The 25,016-nt window shown below is 40.9% G+C and overlaps 2 protein-coding genes and 1 long non-coding RNA gene across 10 annotated transcripts in view; 1 reads left to right on the forward strand and 2 right to left on the reverse strand.

The window, feature by feature from the left end:
* ppm1kb (protein phosphatase, Mg2+/Mn2+ dependent 1Kb) overlaps positions 1-710 on the reverse strand; it is a 47,292-nt gene extending 46,582 nt beyond the window's left edge. The window contains exons 1-2 of one of the 3 annotated variants that reach the window (XM_072256419.1): positions 565-706; positions 119-256 (exon numbers count right to left, since the gene is read on the reverse strand). The gene's annotated coding sequence lies outside the window, so the exon portion shown is untranslated. Of the gene's footprint in view, positions 1-118; positions 257-564 lie in introns of all 3 variants that reach the window. The other 2 variants (XM_072256417.1, XM_072256423.1) reach the window with 2 other exon arrangements.
* LOC140196731 (uncharacterized) lies at positions 13-24,957 on the forward strand. 5 transcript variants are annotated; one of them, XR_011885795.1, is made up of 4 exons: positions 13-70; positions 16,130-16,295; positions 19,897-20,060; positions 24,598-24,957. It is a non-coding gene; the product is annotated as an uncharacterized lncRNA (long non-coding RNA). The 5 variants fall into 5 exon arrangements; XR_011885794.1 differs by having other exon boundaries at positions 19,912-20,060; positions 24,598-24,956; XR_011885797.1 differs by lacking the exon at positions 13-70 and adding an exon at positions 133-309 and having other exon boundaries at positions 19,912-20,060.
* LOC140196729 (probable E3 ubiquitin-protein ligase HERC3) overlaps positions 21,719-25,016 on the reverse strand; it is a 70,233-nt gene continuing 66,935 nt past the window's right edge. For both annotated transcript variants that reach the window (XM_072256416.1, XM_072256415.1), the window contains exons 24-25: positions 23,325-23,424; positions 21,719-22,048 (exon numbers count right to left, since the gene is read on the reverse strand). In XM_072256416.1, the coding sequence (XP_072112517.1) occupies positions 21,831-22,048; positions 23,325-23,424 (318 nt within the window). In that variant the 3' untranslated portion in view covers positions 21,719-21,830. The remainder of the gene's footprint in view (positions 22,049-23,324; positions 23,425-25,016) is intronic.

Consider the following 25,016-nt stretch of genomic DNA (forward strand, 5'->3'; position numbering starts at 1 on the left):
ACTTCCCCCTCCCCCCAAGGGAACTGAGGAATAAGATCACCGACCTCCGAACGAAAGAAACACAGCAGGAGTTAAGTAACGGTATTTCTAACAGACTCCTCTTATATGAAATATTTACTCTGAAATTAGATGAATCCTGAATTAGTCATGATTGACGGCTAAATCAGCCAACCGGCTCGGTGCTGCGTAGCTTGCCTCCTTGATCAATGGAAGACCTGGCAGGTTGTCCTTGGAGACCGCGAGCGCGGAGACGAAGCTGCGAAATGAATACCGCCAGCATGAAGGGCGCCGCAGACAGAAATGCACTTGGTAGTATTTCAAAAACGCGCTGATTTAGTACGAAGCAACGGCAGTAGCATTTCCAGGGGATAAAGGCACTGCTGTAAACTGAAAATTAAAATTTATAAACGTAGCTACACCACCATTCCGCCCGAAGCACTATTTCCAGCCAGCTCCTGCAATCGGATGCATTGCAGCCATATCTTGCAAGTTGAACAACCTTCCCCACCCGCCTCCCTTCTCATTTCCTCTTCTATAAAAACGCCTACATTTACATGCACTCACCTTGTGCGGACTTTTCAGCCTATTTTGCCCCCTGGTCGATATTGTTTATTTGTACGGGAACGATTTCGTAGCAGACAATCGGGAGAAACGTCATGACCCAAACGCGGTAGCGAAGGCAGTGTTATGATTACACGACACGGTTATTCTCTTGCTTTCAATGGGGCGTTGTACCACGCTCTCAATCCAATTCGTCAACTTTGCAACCAATAACATAGCCATGCTTGCAAATAATGCCTGCACTGCATCATGAGACTTGCACTTCAACAGAAGAGGTAACCTTCACATGAGGCCTTATAGGTCAATTTGCGTAATGCTAGGGTTGTCTTTTAAAACTAATTTATGACATGATTTGTATTTTAAAACGAACATCGGAAAAATAATGAATCATGCTGTACTGAAATCCTTACGATTAGAGGTTCTAATATAAATTTAATATTTGCATCATCTAACAGTTTACACGAAGAACCTCAGAATGTTCCTTGATCCTCTGTTTGAAATCTGCTACATTACACCCTTGTGGCCGTCAATGAGGTTCGAATCCCCATTGATATTCCAAATGCAGACTTCACCTATTTCCTTAGATCTAATGGAGAAAACTTCCATGCAAGTGTTGAATACGCATTGTTTACAATTTTTTTTCTAGGCAAAATCATTCCCGCGGTAGTGAATGCCAAGTTTAACCGTGTCATTTTAATAATTAACCACGATTAGTCGGAATGTTACTGATAAAATATTTTGGTATAAACGAGTGATCAGGTTGGGATTCAACTTGAATTTAAAGCCATTGTTCAGTGTCTTGCTTACTCAAAGTAAGAATGTGATCCGTGAAGGGGGAATAAAAATAATCAAACATCTTATTGTCCTCCCTCACATTGGCCCAGCCTCCAGGTGGCCGCCTACTGCACAAGAATAGGGGTTGTCTGATGTGGCCAAGCCATGCAGTTAGTAGGGCTGCTGCCTTGCAACTCCAGCAATTCAGGTTCAATCCTGACCTCTGGTGCTGTCCGTGTGCGGTTTGCATATTTTCCCTGTGTCTGCGTGGGCTTCACCCACGTCCCAGAGAGTAGGGGTTGTTGGTCAATCTTTCCCCTACTGTGTAGCTCAGGGGTAGAACCTGGAGTGGGGGCTGATCGGAATGTGGGGAGGGTGGCGTTAATATGATGGTTTCACGCAAATGGGTGGTTGATGGTTGGTGTGGCTGGAGAGCTTTGTTTCCATGCTGTCTCTCTGTATGACTATATCTGGTTCTGTGTCTGGGCTCGGCACTCACAAAAGCTCCTTGCTCAATAGGCTACAAGTCTCAGATCCAACTAAGGGGCAAGAAGTGGACCTGTAGGTTGAGTACTTGATATTGTTCATTTTTGACACTGGCACAGCCTCTCAGCTAATCCTTAACCTCAGACCTTTTCCCACCTGACCATTCTCATTTTATAGACTTTGCTGGTAAGGTCAAGTCATCTAGCCAACTGTTGCAACCTTGCGTAAGAATAGCTGAGTTAAATCAGATTATGGGATGAAGGGTTTAGGCCCAAACCATCAACTCTATATACCTCTCCATAGATGGCTGCCTGACCTGCCTAGTTTGTCCAGCATTTTGTGTGTGTTGCTCAAAGTTTCCAACATCTGCAAAATCTCTTGTGTTCAAATTTTGAGAGTTGTTTTAATGCCTCACATTTGTCCATCTCTCATTCTGTAGGAGTGAACAGATCATAGACTGGAAGCAAAAACAAAGCTGACAATGATATGAAATTGACCAAATATCCCAAATAATGCCCTGCACACAACACATCTCTATCCTTTCACTCCCTTTCTCAGTCCAGTGAGCAAAAACCTCTCAAGAATCCTGATTCAACCTTGCATTTTTCACTTGTTTCTGTAATCTCCTTTCATACCACTCTGCGTTTATTCTGTTCATCAGAATGACCTTTTGCTTTCTCAACCCCATTACTATCAAACTTTCAACCACCCAACTGACCTTCTTCATGTTAATTAATATTCTTAACAGTCATCAGGTAGGCATTCCATCTCCTGATAGGCTGGCAACATGAGATACTGTACAAGAATTAAAGATTAACCTGAGACACTAAGATTGGCATTCTCTTTCAATTTTTCATGTCTGTTGGTATCAGAGATATTGTAGAATGGTGAATAAATGTTGTTTGACAGATCTGGCCAGTTGGAGATTATGGTGCTACCATAATCTACCAGTGAAACATAGGTGGAATTTGTACAGTGTAACCAACCCATGAATGTATGTAAAGAAGATCAATTATACCGGCATTCACCAGCATTCTGACATGTTGTATTATCAATGTAAAATATTGACCTCTTGTATTCTTAGGGATGTTAGCCAAATGAAACTTTTATCTGTGTGTGCATTTATTAAACAAAACTCAGGGATACCAATATCCTACCAGTTATAATTGCAATATTTTGTTGTAAAGGGATGTTATTATGGTCATAGATCAAATATGGTCAGGGTAGGGAAAGGATGGATGTACTATCATGTTTGGGATGCTTAGCCAATTTATGACTCACTGGCATTTAGGACAGCAATGAAGGTCCTCCAATGAAGATTCTTCATTGCTGTTTCCATAACAATTGTTTTTTGACCAGTCAGGGTTGTTAGCCCTGAGCTGATCCCCCTAACCTAGAGGGCCGCTGGACCACTCTTTGTCTAGCCTCTACCCTTTGACCTGCTTGGCATGGGTGACCCTAACAAGAGCCAAAGCACAAGTCCCTGACTCCAGACAACATAGCTCTCCAGGTCAAACCCTATAACCAGGTTGTGGTCCTCTTGGAGGTCTTACAGAATGAGGGTAAGGGTAAATGCTAGACAGTAAAGCAACTCCCATAGTTTGGCACGGTTCAGTTGCTACCAATATAAACCAGCTAGCTGGAGGATTTGGCAGGTTTCTGTTCAGAAATAATAATGCTGGGAACTCACTTTAGACTGCAAACAAATTTGGCAAGACCACTTTGACCCTCATCAAAGAATCCTGTCTGGATGCATCACGGCTTGGTCTGGCAACTGCTCTGCCCCAGACTGCAAGAATGGACTCTGTCTGCACTTCTTGCTGACCCAGTAAAGCATCTGGCATAATCAAAGACCCCCACCGGCCCTGGGCATTTGCTTCTCCCCCCTGCCCATTAGGTAGAAGAATCAGAAGCTTTAAAGCATGTATCACCAGGTTCAAGGACAGCTTCTATCCCACTGCTACAGTTGAATGCATGATAATGTGAGCTATTGACCTTAGTGACTTTGCACCTTAGCGTCCACCTACGCTGCATTTTCTCTGTAGCTGTTACACTTTATTCTGCATTTAGTTATTGTTTTATCCTGTACTACTTCAATGCACTGTTGTAACAATTTGATCAGAAAGAACAGTATGCAAGACAGATATTTCACTGTATCTTGGTACATGTGACAAAAATAAACCTAGTCATCTATTTGCCATTAATTTGGCTTTGTGTCTAGGTTTTGAAGCACTAGATAAAATTTCTATCAGGATAACTAATGAACACACAGCATTTGCTAATTAGTTCAAAGTCAGGAGGCAGGTCTTTGACTTAGGGTCTCTGAATTCATGAGCTAAAGTAATGCAGACTGTTCCCAATGTAATGGGATTATTTTTCCAACAAAACACAGGGAATACAGACAGTTGCATAATATATTCAATTTATGACATCGATCACTGTTCAGGCACAGCCCTTTACCATTCCATAAATAGCCTTCGATTTCCTCCAATTAATCCTTAAACCATTGTGTTTCACCATCTTGAATTTTGTTTCAAACTGATCTGTCTCATTTCTAGGTCCTTGTGACAGGTTCTGTCATTGCAATCTAAGACCTTGTCTGAATCGTTTTGTTTTGAAAAGTTAGTAGTACTTTCTCTATCCTGACTTTGTTGAAAGGTCATCCAGTACTCTATTGTCTTTTTACCAACCTACCCCTGCTATCTTGAAGTTTTCCACTTTTGTTAATTCTTCATGTTTACCTTACCTGATCCCACCACATTGTTAACTTCCACGTAATTGTCTATGGATAGCGATGTAGAGACTCGTGAATGGATTTCTATCTTTGGATCATTCTTAAAATACCAAGTTCATGAAAAAAGACATGCATTTATATAGTATCACAGTGGCCCAAAGCAGCTTACAGCCAAAAATAAACAAACAGTTGTACAATATGAAGAGAAATAGACCATAAGACCATCACATATAGGAACAGAATTAGGCCATTCGACCCATTGAGTTTGCTCTGCCATTCAATAATGGCTGATTTATTATTCTTCTCAACCCCATTCATCTGCCTTATCCCCATAACCTTTGGCGCCCTTACTTTTCCAATATTTTTATTAATTTACATTTAAGAATACAGAGCACAGGAAAAAAATAACAATACATTATACTAATTAGCATATAAAGACTCCTTGCCCTATATTCGTACAGGTTAATTAATTCATAACATTGAAATATAGTGATTTTATTATATAAAAAAAATCTAACCCACTACCAAGACCGAAGCTGATTAGTAAAGAAAAAAAAGGGAAAAAAAATTATTCGTCACCATCTGTGCTTTAACAACAAATCAAAGGTTTTGAAAATAATTCAGAAAAGGTCCCCACAATGTTTGAAAGTCTTGACTAGATTCAGAGATTGAGCATCGAATCTTCTCTAAATTTAAACATGACATCACATCAAGTAACCATTGGGCGTGAATAGGAGGGGCCGCATCTTTCCATTTAAGTTAGCATCCTTCTGGCCATAAGAGAAATAAAAGTCAAAATGTGCAAATCAGATGACTCCAAGATATTATCCTGTCCTCCAACAATACCAAATAAAGCAGTCAAAGGATTAGGCTTAAAGTTTACTTTACAAAGTATGGAGAAAATTTGAAATACTTCTTTCCAGTATTTTCCAAGACTCGGACATGTCCAAAACATATGAATGAGTGAAGCTTCTCCATTATTGCATTTATCACAATACAGAGATATATCTAAATAAAAACTAGACAGCTTATCCTTGGTCATATGTGCCCTATGGACCACTTTAAATTGTAGGAGAGAGTGGCGGGCACTTAACGATGAAGTGTTAACTAATTTAAAAATTTAATTCCAAGTTTCCTCAGAAATTGAAGTCTGTAAATCTTGTTCCCAAAGATTTTTAATTTTATCTGAAGGAACACTTCTTATTCCCAGCGACATATCATAAATATTAGATATGGATCCATTATAAAAAGGTTTCAAATTTAAAATTACATCTAGTAGATTCTTACCAGGACTTTTAGGAAATGTACTTATTTGAGACCGTAAAAAATCTCTTATTTGTAGGTATCGAAAAAAAAGAGTTTTGGGTAAACTATATTTAATTGACAGTCGTTCAACTGAAAAGAGACTTCCCTCTTCAAACAAGTCCTGAAAACATTTAATACCTAATGTATCCCATTCTTTAAAAGCCATGTCAATCATAGAGGGTTTAAAAAAAATTAGTAAAACTGGGACTCGAAAGAGAAAATCTCAATAACCCAAAGTATTTTGGGAATTGTATCCAAATTCTCACAGTGTTTTTAACTACCAGATTATCAGTTAACTTACTCAGAGACAAAGGGAGTGAGGATCCAAGAAGAGAAATAATAGAAAACTTATTAACAGAGTTAGCTTCTAAAGAAACCCACATCGGGCAATCCCCATAACCTTTGGCGCCCTTACTAAACAAAAACCTGTCAATCTCCGCTTCAAATACAGGTGTCCCCTGCTTTTCGAATGTTCGCTTTACGAAACCTGGCTGTTATGAAAGGCCTACATGAGTTCCCTGTTTTCGCTAGCGGAAGGTGTTTTCACTGTTATGAAGAAAAGCAGCGTGTGAAAAAAATCAGCATGTGATAAAAAAAAGCAGCACACGCCCTGAGCAGCTGCTCTCCCCGGGATTCGGAACTGCACTCTAGCCGGCATTGCTTTAACACATGCCTGTGAGCAGCCGTTTGCAAGATGAGTTCTAAGGTATCGGAAAAGCCTAAAAGAGCTCGTAAGGATGTTACACTTAGCGTAAAACTAGACATAATTAAGTGTTTTGATCGTGGTGAACGAAGTAAGGACAAAGTGAGTTTGGCTTGTGGAAGTTGATGAAGATGATGTTGAAGAGGTTTTGGCATCCCATGACCGAGAACTGATAGATGAAGAGCTGATGCAATTGGAAGAGGAAAGGATAACAATCGAAACTGAATGAGTAATGATAAAGTACGACTTTAATTTTGAAAGGGTACGTCACTTTGGGCATATTTGCAAGATGGTTCGAGTCCTTACAAAGAACTGTATGATAGAAAAATGCGCGAGGCTAAGCAGTCAAGCAAGCCTTCCACATCAGCCACAGCAGACGACGAACTTCGACCTTCGACGTCGAGGCAGGCAGAGATAGAAGAAGCCTGCCCTGATCAACGATGAGATGACACCCCAGTGTCCCACCACCTCAGCCCCCGGGCCGCGGACAGATACCAATTCGCGGAGAATGCAGCGGTAGCCGGGAGGCACACAGCACATCTTTAAGAAAAAAGCCGAAATAAACATGCTAATTAATTAGGTGCCGCCCGGCACATAATTGTCGGCCCAGATCAGAGGCGATTGCGGATTGCCAATGACTTGGCCTCCACAGCTGTTTGTGGCAATGAATTCGACAGATTCATCACCCATTGCGAAAATAATTCCTCTTCATCTCTCTGTCCTAAAGTAATGCATTTGTATTCTCAGCCTGTGCCCTCTGGTCCCAGACTTATCCACTATAGGAAACATCCTTTCCACATCCACTCTCTCTAGGCCTTTTAATATAAGGTAGGCTTCAATGAGATACCCCTCACTCTTCTAAACTCCAGTGAGTACAGGTCCAGAGCCATCAAACACTCCTAATACATAACCCTTTCATTCCCAGGATAATTCTCATGAATCTCCTCTGGGCCCTCTCCAATGCCAGGGGCCCAAAACTGCTCATGATACTCCAAATGCGGTCTGACCACTGGTTTATGAAGACCCAGCAACACATCTAGTCCTCTCAAAATGAATGCTAACATTGTATTTGCCTTTCTCACACAAATAATAATGTAGATGGAGTTTTGAGTAGGCTAGTGATCTTCCTTGTATGTCTTGATCCTAATTTGAAAATCAGCACTTAGGTAATTGCTTTACCCTGTGCCAATCATTCTGGCTTTGTCCTTTAAATTTAGAGATCCAAGGTTAGTCTGATATTGAGGCGTGGACAATAGGACTTCAAATTATAGATGAAATTTGATTAGGAATTACTACAACTATTTGGGAAAAGATTGATTTTTCCTCTCATCTGTTTTGGATAGGTGGAGTTTAGATGAATATACATGAAGCTGCTCTACCGCCATTCCCCACATGAGGGCAGCTGTGACCAGTTTTGATTACATCCTGGAACCTTACCCTCCTTTGCATCATATCCTCAGTGAGGCCACATTAGAAAGGTCATGACATTCATTTTAGCATGCAAGCATATCTGTCTAATTTATCAACTGAAGTATTTGGCCCATTCTTCAAAGGAGGGGAGGGAGGGAATGTCGACTCAGACCATGAGAGGCCTGCGTCGGGCATTTTCATGCCTTACAAGGCGCAGATTGGAAAAGATTGAAAAATCTTCAAAAGATCCCTTAAAAACTGACATTTGAGACAGCATTCCAGTTGAAGAAGAAAACAATGACTGATGATCATATATCACAATTTGAGTGCCAAGGAGAAACTGGATTACATTGAGGGAGAGAGAGTTTAAAAGAAGTGAGTGGGCCATTCATCACGTTTTGCACATCACAGTCCCAAGGACATCGGATAAAACGTAATTAGGCACTTGGCAAGGACCAAAAAAAAAGTCAGGTTAAAGTGCAGCGGCCATTATGTGAGTGGGCTAGTGTTGCAGTAGGGACTTGAGACTTTGGGGAGTAGAGGCTAGGCTGTAGGTTGATTTTTTTTTTCTTTATTTATTCTTTCTTGATTTCCTATTGCACATTTAAAGCAGCGGGGATGCCAGACAGGATGGTGGAATGGTCCTCTTGCGGGATGTTGGAAAGTAGGAAGACTTCCAGTGAACCTGATGACTACACCTGCAAGAAGTGCATCCAGCAAGCCATGTTAAGGACTTGGAGCTGGAACTGGATGAATTCAGGATCATTCGGGAGACTGAGGGATTAATAGGCGGGGGGGGGGTGCGATATGTAGATACACCAAAGGGTCAGGATGCAAGTAACTGGATGACTGTCAGGAAGTGGAAAGGGGATAGGCAGCCAGGTCAGAGTATCCTGTGGCCAATCCCCTCAACAGGTATACTGCTTTGGATACTGCCGGGGGGAATGTGACCTAGCAGAGGACAGCCACAGCGGTGAGGTTTTTGTCACTGATTCTGGCTGTGGCTCAGAAGGGAAGATGGGAGAAGCAATGAGCTGCAGTGAAAGCAGATTCATTGGTTCTGTGGATGAGAACAAGATTCCCGGATGGTCTGTTGAACCAGAAGTCATTGCCCCGGTCGGGACCAATGACATGAGTAGGAGGGGTGACGAGGTCCTGCAAAGTGACCTCAGGAAGTTAGGTGTGAAGTTAAGGTATAGGACTTCCAGGGTTGTAATCTCAGGACTGTTACTCATGCCGTGTGCTAGTGAGGCCAAAAATAGGAAAATCATACAGTTTAACAGGTGTCTAAGGAGATGGTACTGGAGGAAGGGCTTCAGATTCTTGGATTATTGACTTCTCTTCCAGGGAAGGTGGGACCTTTAAAGAAGGGATGGTTTGCATGTGAACTGAAGGGTAAGGTTTGTTAATGCTTCACGGGGTGGGAGCAACACACATAAAAGTTGCTGGTGAACGCAGCAGGCCAGGCAGCATCTCTAGGAAGAGGTGCAGTCGACGTTTCAGGCCGAGACCCTTCATCAGGACTAACTGAAGGAAGAGTGAGTAAGGGATTTGAAAGTTGGAGGGGGAGGGGAGATCCAAAATGATAGGAGAAGACAGGAGGGGGAGGGATGGAGCCAAGAGCTGCGAGGATGAGTTTAAACTCGAGCTATAGGGGATGCAAACCAGAGCATCAAAATAGAGAGTGGAGTGGTTGTGAAGAAAGATGTCGTTAAGACTACGACAAAGTCAGTAATTGAAAGGTTAAGCTTGAGCATAGCGGGACTAAAGTTCTGAGCTGCATATATTTCAATGCAAGCAGTATTGTAGGAAATGTGGATGAGCTTAGGGCATGGGTCAGCTCGTGGAATTATGACATTGTGGCCACCATTGAGGCTTGGTTGCAGGACTGGCAGCTCAGTGTTTTGGGCAACACATGCAAAATGCTGGAGGAACTCAGCAGGCCAGGCAGCATCTATGGAAAAGAGTACAGTCAACATTTGGAGTCAACACTCTTCGTCAGGAATGCTGTAAAAAAAGATGAGGAATCAGAGTTAGAAGGTTGGGGGAGGGGAGGAAGAAACACAAGGTGATAGGTGAAACCAGGAAGTGGGGGGGGGGGTGGTGGAGAGGTGAGGTGAAGAGCTGTGAAGTTGATTGGTGAAAGAGATACAGGGCTGGAGAAGAGGGAATCTGATAGGAAAGGACAGAGGCCATGGAAGAAAGAAAAGGGGAAGGAGCACCAGAGGGAGGTGATGGGTAGGTAAGGAGATAGTGTGAAGATGGAAATGGAAATTGGGAATGGTGAAGGGGGGGCCATTACAGTACTGGAAGTTCAAGAAATTGATGTTCATATACCATCAGGTTGAAGGCTACCCAGATGGAATATAAGGTGTTGTTCCTTCAACCTGAGTGTGACCTTATCATGACGGTAGAGGAGGCCATGGACTGACACATCGGAATGGAATGGGAAATGTGATTAAAATGGGTTGCCATTGGGAGATCCTGCTTTTTCTATAGATGCTGCCTGGCCTGCTGAGTTCCTCCAGCATTTTGTGTGTTTTGCTTAGATTTCCAGCATCTGCAGATTTTCTTATTTGTCAGTGTTCTGGGGTTCTATTCTTTTAGACGTGAAAGAGCAAGAGGGATTAAAGGGGGAGGGCTGGCATTACTAGCTGCGAAACATATCACACCAGTGTTCAGTCAGGACAGACTGGAGGACTGGTCTTGTGAAGCTTTATGGTAGAACTGGGGAATAAGAAAGGTATGACCACATTAATGGGGCTATGTTATAGACCACCAAACAGACCGAGGGATTTAGAGGAGCAAATTTGCAGAGACATCACAGACTGTTGCTAGAAACGAAAGGTTTGTGATAGTAGGTAATTTTAACTTTCCACATATTGACTGAGACTCCCATAGTGTGAAAGGGCTGGGTGGGAAAGAGCTTGTTAAATGTATTCAGGAAAGTTCCCTTCATTATAGAAGTCCCAACTATAGAGAGAGCACTACTAGATCTCCTATTAAGGGCAGGTTGCAGAAGTTTGTGTAGGGAAACACTTGGTATCTAGTGATCACAATGTCATTAGTTTCAAGGTAATTATGGAAAAGGATAGGTCTGGTCAGGTTGAGATTCTAAATTGGAGAAAGACCAATCTGGATGGTATCAGAAAGGATCAGGCAAGTGTGGATTGGGACAGGCTGTTTTCTGACAAAGGTATTCTTGGTAAGTGGTAGGCCTTCAAAAGTGAAATTTAGAGAGTACAGAGTTTGTATGTTCCTGTCAGAATAAAAGGCAAGGATAACGGTTTTAGGGAACCTTGGTTTTCGAGAGATATTATGGCCCTGGTTAAGAAAAGGAAAGAGGTGCATAGTAGATATGGGCTGGCAGGAACAAATGAGGTACTTGAGGAATATACAAAATGCAAGAGAACACTTAAGAAGGAAATTAGGAGGGCTAAAAGAAGGCATGAGGTTGCTCTAGCAGACAAGGTGAAACTAATGACATTGTGATCACTAGATACCAAGTGTTTCCCTACACAAACTTCTGCAACCTGCCCTTAATAGGAGATCTAGTAGTGCTCTCTCTATAGTTGGGAGAATCCTTAATACTTCTACAGATATAGTACATTCAGAGCAGAAGGATAGCAAGAGACAAAATTAATCCTCAGGAAGATCAAAATGGTAATCCTGAGTGGAGCCGAAACAGATGGGGGAAGGTCTTAAATAGATTCTTTGCATCTGTATTTACTCAGGAGATGGGCGCAGAGTCTATTAATGTAAGGTAATGCAGCAGCAAGGTCATGGAACCTCTAATGATTACCAAGGAGGAGTTGCTTGCTGTCTTGATGTGAACTAGGATGGGTGAATCTCCAGGGCCTGACATGTCAGAATCAGAATTAGGTTTAATATCACTGGCATTTGTTGTGAAATTTGTTAACTTTACGGCAGAAGTACAATGAAATACATTATTAATAAATATCCAGAAAAAAAATCTGAGTTACATTAAGTGTGTGTGTGTGTGTGTGCGTGTGTGTATGTATGTATTAAATAGTTAAGTTAAAATAAGTAGTGTAAAAAAACTTTTAAAAAATAATGAGGTAGTGTTCATGGGTTCAATGTCCATTTAGGAATCAGATTGCAGAGAGGAAGAACCTGTTCCTGAATTGCTGAGTGTGTGCTGTTAGGCTTGTGTACCTTCTTCCCTGTGGTAACAGTGTGAAGAGGGAATGTCCTGGGTGGTGGGGATCCTTAATGATGGACACCACCTTCCAGTGTCTTGGAAATTATGGAGGCTGATACCCATGATGGAGCTGACTAACTTACAAGTTTCTTTGGCGGGAGGAGAAGATGGCAGTGCACCGCATGTGCGCAGCTCTCCGGTGAAAAATGATGTCGTATCTGTTAAATAGGGACCGTGGACAATTCTGATTTGCTGGAGATAGACATGAAAGCACAGAGGAACATCTGGAGAAATTTCTGAAACGCCCATCCGCTGCTGTCGTTACTGTGTGGTCGGGAATCTTTCGGAGGGTAGGCCTTAAAATCCCCGGCCTTGCCTGCTTTTGGCTTCTGAGAAAGGGATCAAATCGCTCGGACAGTGATGGCGCTCAGTACTCGGTGTCGGAGAGCTGATCAGAGCCCGAAATTTTCGGATGACTCAGTCGGATTGTGGTCGGCATGGCAGGGAGAGTTTTTCTTCCCTCTCCCGTCTGCGTGAGATGTGGGATATTTGAGAAACTTTGAACTTTACTGTGCTCACGGACTTCTTCATCAAGTTATGGTATTGTTGCACTGTTGTAACTATATGTATAATTATGTGGTTTTGTCAGTTTTTTTCAGTCTTGGTTTGTCCTGTGTTTTTGTGATATCACACCGGAGGAAATAATGTATCATTTCTTAATGCATGCATTACTAAATGACAATAAAAGGCGACCATGTGTCTTCATAATCTAAAAAAAAACTTACTTCGATCTTGTACAGTAGCAGTACCTCCCCCCCCCATGCCAGACCATGATGCGCCCAGTCAGAATGCTCCCCACGGTGTATTTGTAGAAGTTATCAAGTGTTTTAGTTAACAAACTAAATCTCCTCAAACTCCTAATGAAATATAGCCGTTGTCTTGTCTTCTTTATAGCTGCGTCAATAGGTTGAGTCCAGTTTAGGTCCTCAGAGATATTGACACCTAGGGACTTGAAATTGCTTACTGTCTCCACTTTCTCTGATTGTATTATCAGAAAATTTATAGATGGCATTTGAGTTTTTCCTAGCAACACAGATGTGGGTGTAGAGAGAGTAGAACAAGGGGTGAAGCACACATCCCTGAGGTGCACCAGTGTTGATTGTCTGTGAGGTGGAGATGTTGTTTCTGACCCCCGTAGATTGTGGTCTGCTGGTTAGGAAGTTGATGATCCAGTTGCAAAGGTAAGTACAAAGGCCCAGTTCTGTAATTTTTCAATCAGGACTGTAGGAATGATAGTGTTAAATGCTGAGCTGTAGTTGATAAACAGCATACATTTATAGGTATTTGCATTGTCCAGGTGATCCAAAGCCACGTGGAATGCCATTAAGATCGCGTTTGCTGTAGACCTATTGTGGCAATAGGCAAATTGCAGAGGGTCCAGGTTCTTCCTGAGACAGATGTTGATTCTAGCCATGACCAACCTCGGACTCTGCGGGAGGTTAGTGCAGAAATTGTAGGGCCCTAGCAGAGATATTTAAAACATCCTTAATGACAGGAGAAGTGCTGGAGAATTGGAGGATAGCTAAGGTTGTTCAGTTGTTTAAGAAAGGCTCTAAGAGTAAGCTAGGAAATTATAGGCTGGTGAACCTAACATCAGTAGTGGGAAAGTTATTGGAAGGCTTTCTAAGGGACCGGATATTTGAGTATTTGGATAGACAGGGACTGATTAGGGATAGTCAACATGGCTTTGTGCGTGGTAAGTCTTGTCTAACCAATCTTACAGAGTTTTTCGAGGAAGTTACTTGGAAAGTTGATGAAGGCAAGGCCGTGGATGTTGTCTACATGGACTTTAGCAAGGCCTTCGTGGCCTCCTTCTTGGCAGCCACAAAACAAAGAATCCCCTAAAAGAACCCATTAAAAAAAGACTGTCAAACATCCAATGCGCAGAGAGAGGGAAAAAAACAATTCATGCAAACAATTAAAGTAAGCAAATACCTTCAGAACCGAAGTTCTATGAAGACACAAAGCCAGGCATCACTGCAGCTGGTGCATTGTTCATCACAAAGCCAAGACCACAGATGTGAAGTCAGGTATCGCTGCTGCCAGTGCTCCATTTCAGCATAGGGCTGAGTAAACGTCACAGATTAGCAAGCAGAACTGGTCCTCGCATCGCGTCCAGTCCCAACACCCTGGCCTTTTCAATCTGGGGCACTGAAATGATCCAAACATAGGGCTGTTCCTTGCTCTCAGGGACACCACAACTCTTCCTTGACTCTGCTTCAACCCTGATTCCGCTTGCTACAGCCAGGCCTTTCCTGTTCCTCGGCCACCTCTTGTTTCTGCTTACCACGACCATGCCTCGACCATCCTTTGTTCGCCTCTCTATCGTTAGCGTTGTTAGCATTTTTCTTTCCAATATTTTTATTAGTTTCTACATAGAAGAATACAGAGTACAAGAAGGTATATATAAAAGGTCAAAAAAGATTTTTAAAAAGCTACCAATTACATTATATCTATTCATAATAACAATCTCATTACCCCGTATTCATGTAAGTTAATCAATAGTTATATTGAAATATACTAATTTATTACCAAAAAAAAAAGAAAGTTTTTTTAGTAACAGTGAAAACACCTTCTGAAAGCGAAAACAAGGTACTAATGTAGGCCTTTCGTAACAGTGAGGTTTCGTAAAGCGAATGTTCGAAAAGCAGGGGACACTTGTATTCAAATTCAGTATCTCAGTTTAATTTCAGATGGATGCCAGTTGGAATGAAGTATCTAGGGGTCAAACTCATTCAGAATTTGAATGAAATAATTACTTTAAATTATGATCCATTATTGAGTAGGTTAAGAAATAATCTGGATAAGTGGGGGGCACTGAGACTGTCACTCTGGGGTAAAGTCAATGTAGTTAAAATGGTCATAGCACCTCAGTTTAACTATCTTTCTATGATGCTTCCTTTAAATATTTCAGCAAGCAATTGAATAAAATTATCAATGATTTTCTATGGGTTAAGAAGAAGCCCAGAATTAAAAATGAGTAAGATGTGTATGTCCAGGGACATGCGTGGGCTCAGTCTACCAGACATCAGGGCATATAAATTATCCTTTGAAATGACCAAGTTAGCTAAACATTGGGACAGGCAAATGTTGATTTAGATTGGGTAATTGTAGAACGGAGCCTGGCTGCACCACATTCTCCTCTTAACATCTTCTCACAACATGTGGGAAAACAAGACTAATCTAAACCCTATACTATTTCACTCAAGGAGTATGTGGAGTACGATTCATAAAGCTTGTAGAATGTCACATTTAAACCAGTTAATACTCCTCACTCTGGAATAACCCTGAGTTGTAAATGCAGTAGGTGATCTCTATGAGAATGGAATTTTTATGTCATATGTGGATTTGCAGAGGAAATATAACTTTGTAGATAATGGGAATTTTTGGAAGTATTTACAAATAAGACATTGATTTTGTAGCATATTCAAGAACGGTGACCCACAAAGTAACCCTTTAACTGAATACTTTACATTACCACAGGAAGTTCATAAAGCATCAGTGTTTTATAAAATGTTCAAGCACTCTGTGGGTGAATCGTGTAACAATCTCAAATAGTATGGCAGAAGGACCTTGGAAGCGATATTGAAGATAATGAGTGGTCAAATATTTTCTCAAATGTGGGTAGACATATTAGGGAAGCGAGAAGGAAATTTATTCAATTAAGATAGTACACAGATATTATTGGACACCAACTAGACTCTACAAAATGGAGATTGTTGATAATAATTTATGCTGGAAATGTAAAAATATGGTGGGCACATATTTTCACATGATTTGGGAGTGTTCCATGGTTCATCCATTTTGGTGTAAAGTTCTTGATTTGTTGGGGAATTGGTCGGGTTCCACACTGCCCTTGTGCCCACGGCTTTGTCTCCTGGGTGATAGGACGATGATACCTAATGTAAACAATGACAAATTTACTATTTTAAAGGTGGGTCTCATCACAGCTGCAAGAGATATTGCAAAACTGGAAAAAACCCAGATGTCCCACTGAAGGAATGGACTGAGAAAATGATTAAGATTTCATCATATGAGCACATGTTGGGAAGAATTAACAGTAAGGGAAAAGTGCAAGACGCGTGGGATCAATTTTGGTGGTATGTTAATTTAAACTTAAATTTGAACTTCTTTCTGTTTCTAAGTTTTATTTGTTTTCCTGTCATGGAATGCCTGTGTAAATATGCTGTACTATATCTGTTCTATGATATGCTGTGCTGCTTTGTAAAATAAGAAATAATAATAAAAATTTGAATTACAAAAAAAAAGGTGCTGCCTGACTTGCTAAGTTCCCCCAGTATTTGTGTGTGTTGTTTGTTAGTTTTGTGCAGCTGGTAGGTAAAACATTCATCCGGTCCAGAATAAGTATCTTCAGTACATCATTTAAAGGGAGTTTAAGAGTGACCGGAGTCGTGGCTGTATAACCCGTGGGGGGCCAGGTGCGGTATGAATTATAGGAAACCCAGTGTCTGATATTATAAAAACAACGTAGAATTGTCGAATAAGCGGCTGACAAAAGTTTTAAGATATCAGACAGATCTTTGGTTGTAACCTGGTATTATAGGCACAACAGGGTTGTGAGTTTTGTGAGATTTCTGATGTCTACAGGTGAAGAGTACTCCTTAAGATGGAAACTAATACAATTGCCAGAGCTTTGAAACGGACCGGCTGGTCTCTTGAATTTCCCAGCTGAAAGGGATAAATTAACTAAAATCTTAAGTGTTCACTTAAATGACACATCTAAATTTTGATAAAGAAAGGTGCTATCGATGCTGTCTAGTGGCGACTGGCTGCTAAGTGATGTTGAAGCGATATGCCAGAAAATGAAAAAGATGTGGTCAGGAACTAATGGTGCTTTAAACACTTGTTTTGAGGATATTGAGTATAAATGGTAAGTGTCAGTAAAGAAACTATTTAAGAAAGTTTGAAAGGCTTATGTTTATTTTTTGCTTCTATTGAGTCAGGTTTTCTGGAGTTTCTCTTTCACACAGTTTTTTTTAACTTTCTGGCCTATATTTTAATATAAAGGTATATTAATACCTTAACACCTGTATATATAATATATATTGTATATAACAAAGTTCAAAGTACATATAAGTTGAGTGAACTTGGCCTTTTCTCCTTAGAGCAACGGAGGATGAGAAGTGACCTGATAGAGGTTTATAAGATGGTGAGAGGCATTGATCGTGTGGATAGTCAGTGGCTTTTACCCAGGGCTGAAATGGCAAACATGAGGGGGCATAGTCTTAAGGTGCTTGGAAGTAGGTATAGGGGAAATGTCAGAACTAAGTTTTTCACACAGAGAGTGGTCGGTGCGTGGAATGCACTGCCAGCAAAGGTGGTAGAGGCGGATACAATAGGGTCTTTTAAGAGACTCTTGGATAGGTACATGGAGCTTAGAAAAATAGAGGTAGGGAAACTCTACGCAGCTTCTAGAGTATGTTACGTGGTCGGCACAACATGTGGGCTGAAGGGCCTGTAATGTGCTGTAGATTTTCTATGTTGTATGTTCTAAAAATCAACTTGTCACTGGTGACATTAATGGAGCTGCGAAGGTGCGGGCACATAGAGGTGTAAGTCCAAATCAATACTTTGAAACGTAAACCGCTGATGTAGAAAAAAACACGTCATTACGAAAAGAGCAGTATGAAAAAGATACTAAATCAACAGAAAACAGATATCTACATTAATGGTAAAGTATGTCTGTCTATTCAGAGATGGAAAGTGAAATTAGGCAAATCTGCACAGCATCGGCGAGACCTTCGGTGGGCAAATAGGCCAACCCGGTGGGCGGTGTTAATGGTGATGTCAATCATGTTTAAAGGCAGTCAACACTGATTAGTCCCTCAAAACAGCAACAAGTTGGGAACTCCAAGGAACTGCAAAGTGATACTGATTCAATAGAGACCTTTTGTGACTTGCGTGACAATGACAGTAATGAGATAATTGGTCTGGCAGCCATGGCAAGACTTGCCCCAGTAATAACTAAGAATGTGAAAACACGCAAGACTGATGATGGAGATTATGAAAGGAAACAGGAGGTTTGTCACGAACCACCAGATCTGGAAAAAAATGACAAATGCCCAGGGAAGTTCCATATCTTAAAGACTTGCGCTGAACTTCAATTAATTGAGAATATATACAATTTGCATCCATATGATGGCATTCAAATTTTAGCTACCATGCCAACAACTCAGCAAAATTGTGATGGTGAGTTGAAGATCACACAGGAGAGGATAAACAGAACTTACGAGATGTCAAGAACAAAACATGCTAAGAAGATGCAAGTTAATATACAGAATTGCCTTTGTTGAACCTAGACCTTGTTCTGTACACTGATAGCTCCTCAACCATTGAGGGAGGAATTCGAATGTCTGTTTGGGCTGTTGTCACAGAAAATGAAGTCATAGCCTCGGGAAACATGGCTGAAAGCTTTAATTGAAGCATGTAAGCTAGATGAAGGAAGATCAGCTATTATCTACACAGTCTCTCGATGTTCTTTCAGAGTCGTTCATGACTGGAAATTTATGGAGACCAAAAGGATTTCTTACAGTTGAGGGAACTCCAATCAAGAATGGCAGACTAGCATGAGAACTAATGGAAGTCATGCAACTACCATCAGAGGCTGGACTATTAAAATGTAAAGGTCCCTTTAAAATGACCACAATGGAAAGCCTTGGAAATGCATATGCAAAGAAGGCAATGAGAGAAGGAATAAAGAAAATCAAAGAAATGAAAAAAAATGATAACTGAAACCAAGATAAACATTCTGTCACGGACAAACATGCAAGATATTCAAGAAATGCAAGGTTAGTGCTCAAATGAAGAAAAGTGGTACTGAATGGAAAATGGTGGGTTATTAAATGACAATGTAGTATGGCGATACAGCACTAGTCATGGGCTGGTAGCCCCAGCTGAGCTACTTCCTTACCTGGCACAGCAGATGCACTCCTTAGGACATATTGAGAGTGCAAAAGATGGTCAACAAATTCTCCCAGCGGTGATGGAAGCCAAAGTTCAGGGTGGAAACTCAACAAAAAGTTGAGAGGTATATGATGTGCCGGAAAACCAACCCCAGATCAATGGAGAAGATACCTTAGCCAAGTACTCCTGCCCCACCTGGTCCATTTTTTTACAGCTACAAGTGGACTATGTTACTTTACTGAAGTACCATGGATATTCAGATGTGTTAGTAATAGTGGACAAATTTTCAAGATGAGTGGAAGCCATCCCTACAAGGAAAGCTACTACCACACAGACAGGCAAAACTCTGATTAAGAACTATATTCCTAGATAGAGATTGCCATGCCACACTGACTCTGACCAAGGAACACATTTCACTGGAAATGCTTGTCAAGAATTATATCAACTGATGAACATCAAATAGTCTTTTCATTGCCCACATCATCCAGAGTCATCAGGACAAGTTAGAAGAATGGATGGCATCATCAAACAAAGGCTGACTAAGTATTGTGCAGAACATGTACCATGGCCTACAGCACTTCCTTCGGTTTTATGCAGCATCAGAGCAATCTCAAACAAGAAGACAAACCTGAGTCCATTTGAAGTGGTGATGGGGTGACCTACGTCATTACTGGGAGTGTTTGATCTCTGAGAGGCTGGTATACATGTTATGTCAGATGGTTCTTTCAGATTATGTCAATAGTTGATTATTGTGTAAAACTAACCTGAGCTGTTCAGTGTGCTTCTCAACAGGTTCCTGCTGCTTGGAGCGGCCCATCGGAAGGAGGACACACCTTTGGTTCCTGGCAAGTGGGTTCTGGTCTAGAAACTGCGTAAGGGAACTCGGTGGGAAGGTCCTTACCCAGTACTGTTAATTTCCAATACAGCAGCTAAGGTAGAAGGTAAAATTAAGTACGCAAAACATACCAGAATTATATAATTGTGTCAACAGCAAACTTTAGGATTTTAATGGGTTTGTCTGTGGAGGTACATTTGTTTGTATAAAGTGAGAACAGGAGGAGTGAAAGAATACAGCGCTGGGGAGAGCATGTGCTTTAGACAATGGATCGGACAAGTAGGAACACAGACTTACTTACTGCCTCCTTCCTGACAGAAAGTTCATAATCCATTGACAGATACAGCTAGCTGGATTAGCTTCCTATAGAACAACTCTGGAACAGTAGTGTTGAAGGCGGAGCTAAAATCCATAAAGATCTTCACATCAGTGTTGGGGGAGTCCAAATATTGAAGAATGTAAAGAAGGCACAAGTTAACTGCCATCTTCAACCGAGTGATTTGCTTTATAGGCAAACAGTAGTGGGTCAAGAAAAAGATTAGTAATGGACTTATGGTTTCAAAGGTTTTTGTAACTACTGATGTCAGAGCAACTGGCTTATAATCATTAAGTCCAGTGATCCAGTCTCTCTTGGGAACTGGAACAATTGTGGCAACTTCAAAGCAGGGAGATGTCAAATATCTCCGTGAAGACAGGTGCCAGCTGATCTGCACAGTGCATTCAAGTACCAGGTGAGACACCATCACGGCCTGCAGCTTTCTTAATGTTCTGGTTTCCAAATAGTTTATGAACATCTTCTGTTTCACAGAAAGTATAGGGTGAGATGAAGGGAGGGGACAAGGCCCCGGGGAGGGAAGACTGAAGATGATGAATAGGACTAGGGTGAAGAGGGGATGGAGACATTGAAGTGGTTGTGAAAGGGAGGGGGTTAGGGGCTCAGCGTATCAGGATCAGAAGAAGTGAGAAAAGATAGATGTGGATTGTAGTAAAACTGACTGAACGGATCGGCCAAAGTGAGGGGGGAGGGTGGTGACTGCGAGCAAACCAAGCTAAAGCCTCAAGAGTTTTTAGCACTCAATAATACTCTCTGGCACAATGAAGAATAATAAAAAAAATTGTCATTTATTTTAATTGAATATAAATACAGAAATGAACTTATGAATGATTATTTACACTTGTAAATATATTACAGTTCAAGAAGCACATTGATACAGAGATTTTGATTTGCAATATCATTAGAGAAACGATTAATAATTTTTTATAATTATGCACTTGGAAACTTTTTAAATGGACAGGTAATTGGCCAGTGAAATTGAAGCAAGGAAATTACTGATGGCAAATAAAGCTAAATTAGCTGGAAAGTTAACTTATTCGCTCCATGAATACTACCTGACCTTTGAATATTTTCAACATTTTTTTTTTGTTTTCAGATTTCCAGCTTCTCAGTGATTTTGCTTTCTACATGATGAAATTGTTGTAATGCAAATAACGTATCAAAATGTACTTCCCAAATGCAAAAAAAAAATAGATTGCAATACAGAAAATATCCATGGTGTTGCTGCATTTCTATAAACCCTCTGCTATCAAGCCAATAATGTGCTCTGACTCTATTCAGTAATGTATTCCACCTTGGCTAAAATGGATGCTTGTGAAGGGGGAATTTTTTTTTTGCATTTGGGAAGTACATTTTGATACGTTAAAATTTCCCCCTTCACAAGCATCCATTTTAGCTAAGGTGGAATACATTACTGAATAGAGTCAGGGCGCATTATTGGATCGATAGCAGAGGTTTAAAAGAAATGCAGTAACACCATGGATATTTGATCAAATCAAGACATCTTAAATTAATTGCATAATTTTGGGTCAACTGACTATATTAGGGTGGTTCTGCACAGAATTCACTCTGTTCAATTGCGTGAAGTAACTTCTCTTTCAGTAGTTCTTTTGTGCTGTAATTGGGGAGTTCCAGGCTCTTGCTGCAGGTGTAAGCACGAGGATATGATAAATCTGGTTCATTGGTCCAGGGGTTGAATATAATGATCCTAGTTCTTCCAATCCCACCTGCTGGGAGCCTCTCACTTCCACTTAGAAAAGCTAAACATCGGAGAACAACAACATTGAAATAAGTCAGAATTATGTGGACCAGTTAACATTAAGTGGTAAAGAGATACAGCTAAGAATGAGGTTCTTCAGCCCATCGAATCTGCTCTGACCATCAGCCATACATTTAACACTAATCCTACATTTATCTTTTTTTTAAAATTGTCTCTACATTTTCAACTGCTCACCCCAACCCCACCCCTGCCCCCAGATTGTTCATTTCACTCACATGGTAGAGGGAGTTTACAGTGGCCAATTCACCTACTAACCTGCACATCTTTGGGACATTGGAGAAAACTGGAGCACCCAGAGGTAATCCATGCAGTCATGGGAGAATGTACAGACCCCACATGGGCAGGACTGGTGGTCAGAATTGAACCCAGTTCTCTGGGCTGTGAGGCAGCAGCTTGACTAGCTGCATCACTGTGTCGCCCTGATATAGTATTTCCCCCCCTCCTTGACTGATAAATTTGTCTGCTGCATCTGAAATGTGACAGCTGGCAGCTTGAAAAAAATTGTGACAAAGTAAGATGATAGTAACAAAGTTATCAGTCTTCAGAGATCTGGAAAAACAGGTGTAAATTCCAATACGGGAACCAAGGAACTTAAATTGAATTTATTTCTAATGTGAAGTCGTATTTAAAAAAATAATGAATTACTGTGACTGGGAAGTCAGTGAAACAAAAATCAGAGGCCTTGCCATGCCTTCTTCAGGAACTCCACAGTAGGGAATGTAAAAAAAAATGGAAATGATGGGTCAAGGAGCCTGCTACCGTGCTGTACCTCTCAATAAACAAACCCTGGAATAAACTGCACACCTTTGTTTGAACTCCACGTGTCTCAGTCTGTGCACTAGAAACAGATTTAGTTTGAAACTAAAACCCCACTGAGTACATGTTGGTTTCTTTGGCCATACGTGGTGCGCCAGGTTTGAACTTCCTCTTACCTTTCCTCACCATATACTGCCAGCACTTCCTATTTCTGGTTTCCCTCAATGCTCATCTTTTTTAACTGCTCTTTGTGGCAAAAATTCTGCACTTAAGCCATCGTGAATTTGGCATCTTAAGTTCTGAAGAATGTTCTTGAACCTGAAACATGATGTTCTTTTACATTCTACAGGTTCTTGCACCATTTTCTGTTTTTTTTATTTCAAGATATCCATTCTGCTTGATTACAACATGAATCTCAGTTGTGCAGTATCTAACCTCTGTGTTAGATATGCTTCATTCTAGACACATGCAAGTGTTAAAACAGATGTGAGCTTATTTACCAATGAATTGCTTTTTCTCCTCTTCCAGTAGGCTTTCAAAAGTTTCCCAAAAATATCTAATTACTCTGTCAGTTGATTGATAACCTCGGTATAAGGTATTCTGCAGAGAAAAATAAAACGAAGATTGGCATGAGACTGGATGATTATATGTTTAAAGTAGTTAGAAAGTTTCTGTTTTCCCAGATATAAAGGTAAATTTTTATATTTTGGATATGGTCAGATAGTGTTCTTAGACATATCTAGCAGTTAAAATCTGTATCAGTCTTCTCCCTATCTACTACAAGAAAATGACACAAGCATCAACTGATTGTTTTAGAACTGATAAGTACACTGAAGGTCCTGTTCAATACATCTGAAAGGACTTTACACCCGGTGAATTTGGTTGAAGTATGGTCAATTTTATAATGTAGGAAAATTAGCAGTATCAAGGTAACAATCTATTTCATCGATGTTATTTATGAAAAAGACAGAGGAAAAGATTCAATATGCTCAAAACTTCCTTGAGAGAGTATAATATCCACACTGACTTCTGGGAATTCCTGGCTATTGGAGACACAAGAGACCGCAGATGAATCTCAAGCAAAAAGACAACCTGCTGGAGGAGCTCAGTGGGTCAGGCAGCATCTGTGTCAACGTTTTAGGCCGAGACCCAGCATCAGGACCATGAATGTTTGGGCAAAGAAGGAGCTTAGTGATATTGATAACCTCAAGGTCACATGCCAGGAGAGCACAGGTATCCTGTATGGGTGCAGAGGGAGCATACCACTTACTAACCACCATCTTCCCCTAAGCCACCTCTCGACCCATCTATCTATGGGATAGTCCAGTTCCCATATTGGCCTCATCAGCCACCTAAGAGCCCACAAAACCAGAATGGAAGCCAGTCATCCACAGTCCTAAAGAAGTGCTTAAGAAGAAAAACAAGTGAGCGGTTAACATTCATCATGACATCAGGAATAACTCAGCTGTTCCATGACACAATAACACCATGGGATCCCTTCCCCCCGGCTTAAACAGCAAGTAGAAGACAAAATAAAATACTTTCAGGATTAAGCCATTCAAAAGTGTTCTACTGTCCAATACGATCTAGCAGATTCCCTATCTTAATGCCCATATCCCACTCTTGACTAACATACTCCTCAATATCTTTTGAGTCTAAATTTTGTGCAGAGAATAAGCCCAGAATATGGCGCTGACCACTTCAGTCTGATCTCTTGACTGTAATATAATCTTCTACCAAGTTAACAGATTTTTATTTTGTTCGTGTTTCCAGGGAGCTGGGTTATGGATGGGCCAATGGGAATTAAGGCATGGAAGATACATGATATACATCAATAGTTAACAGAGATGAGCAGCTGAATGATGTGCTTCTGTTGTACTCCACCTGCTTGTGCTTTAGTAAGATGAATGCATTCCTATTCAGTCTGTTAAATCAAGAAACACCCTTCAGGTTTAGGATGAAAGCCATAATGGTAGAATGATAGAATGTTATAATGTTTTGGGAATGTCTTGTTTTCTGTGATATCACGCCGGAGAAACATTGTATCATTTCTTAATGCATGTATGCATTTCTAAATGACAATAAAAGAGGACTGAGCGTTCTCATAATCTAATGCACTCTAATCCTGGCTTTTGTTTCTTGTAGACACTGTGGACATGACAGAGCATTGAATAGTAGATGTGGCATGCAGT

Source organism: Mobula birostris, chromosome 4 (genome assembly GCF_030028105.1).
Source record: "Mobula birostris isolate sMobBir1 chromosome 4, sMobBir1.hap1, whole genome shotgun sequence".
NCBI lineage: Eukaryota > Metazoa > Chordata > Chondrichthyes > Myliobatiformes > Myliobatidae > Mobula > Mobula birostris.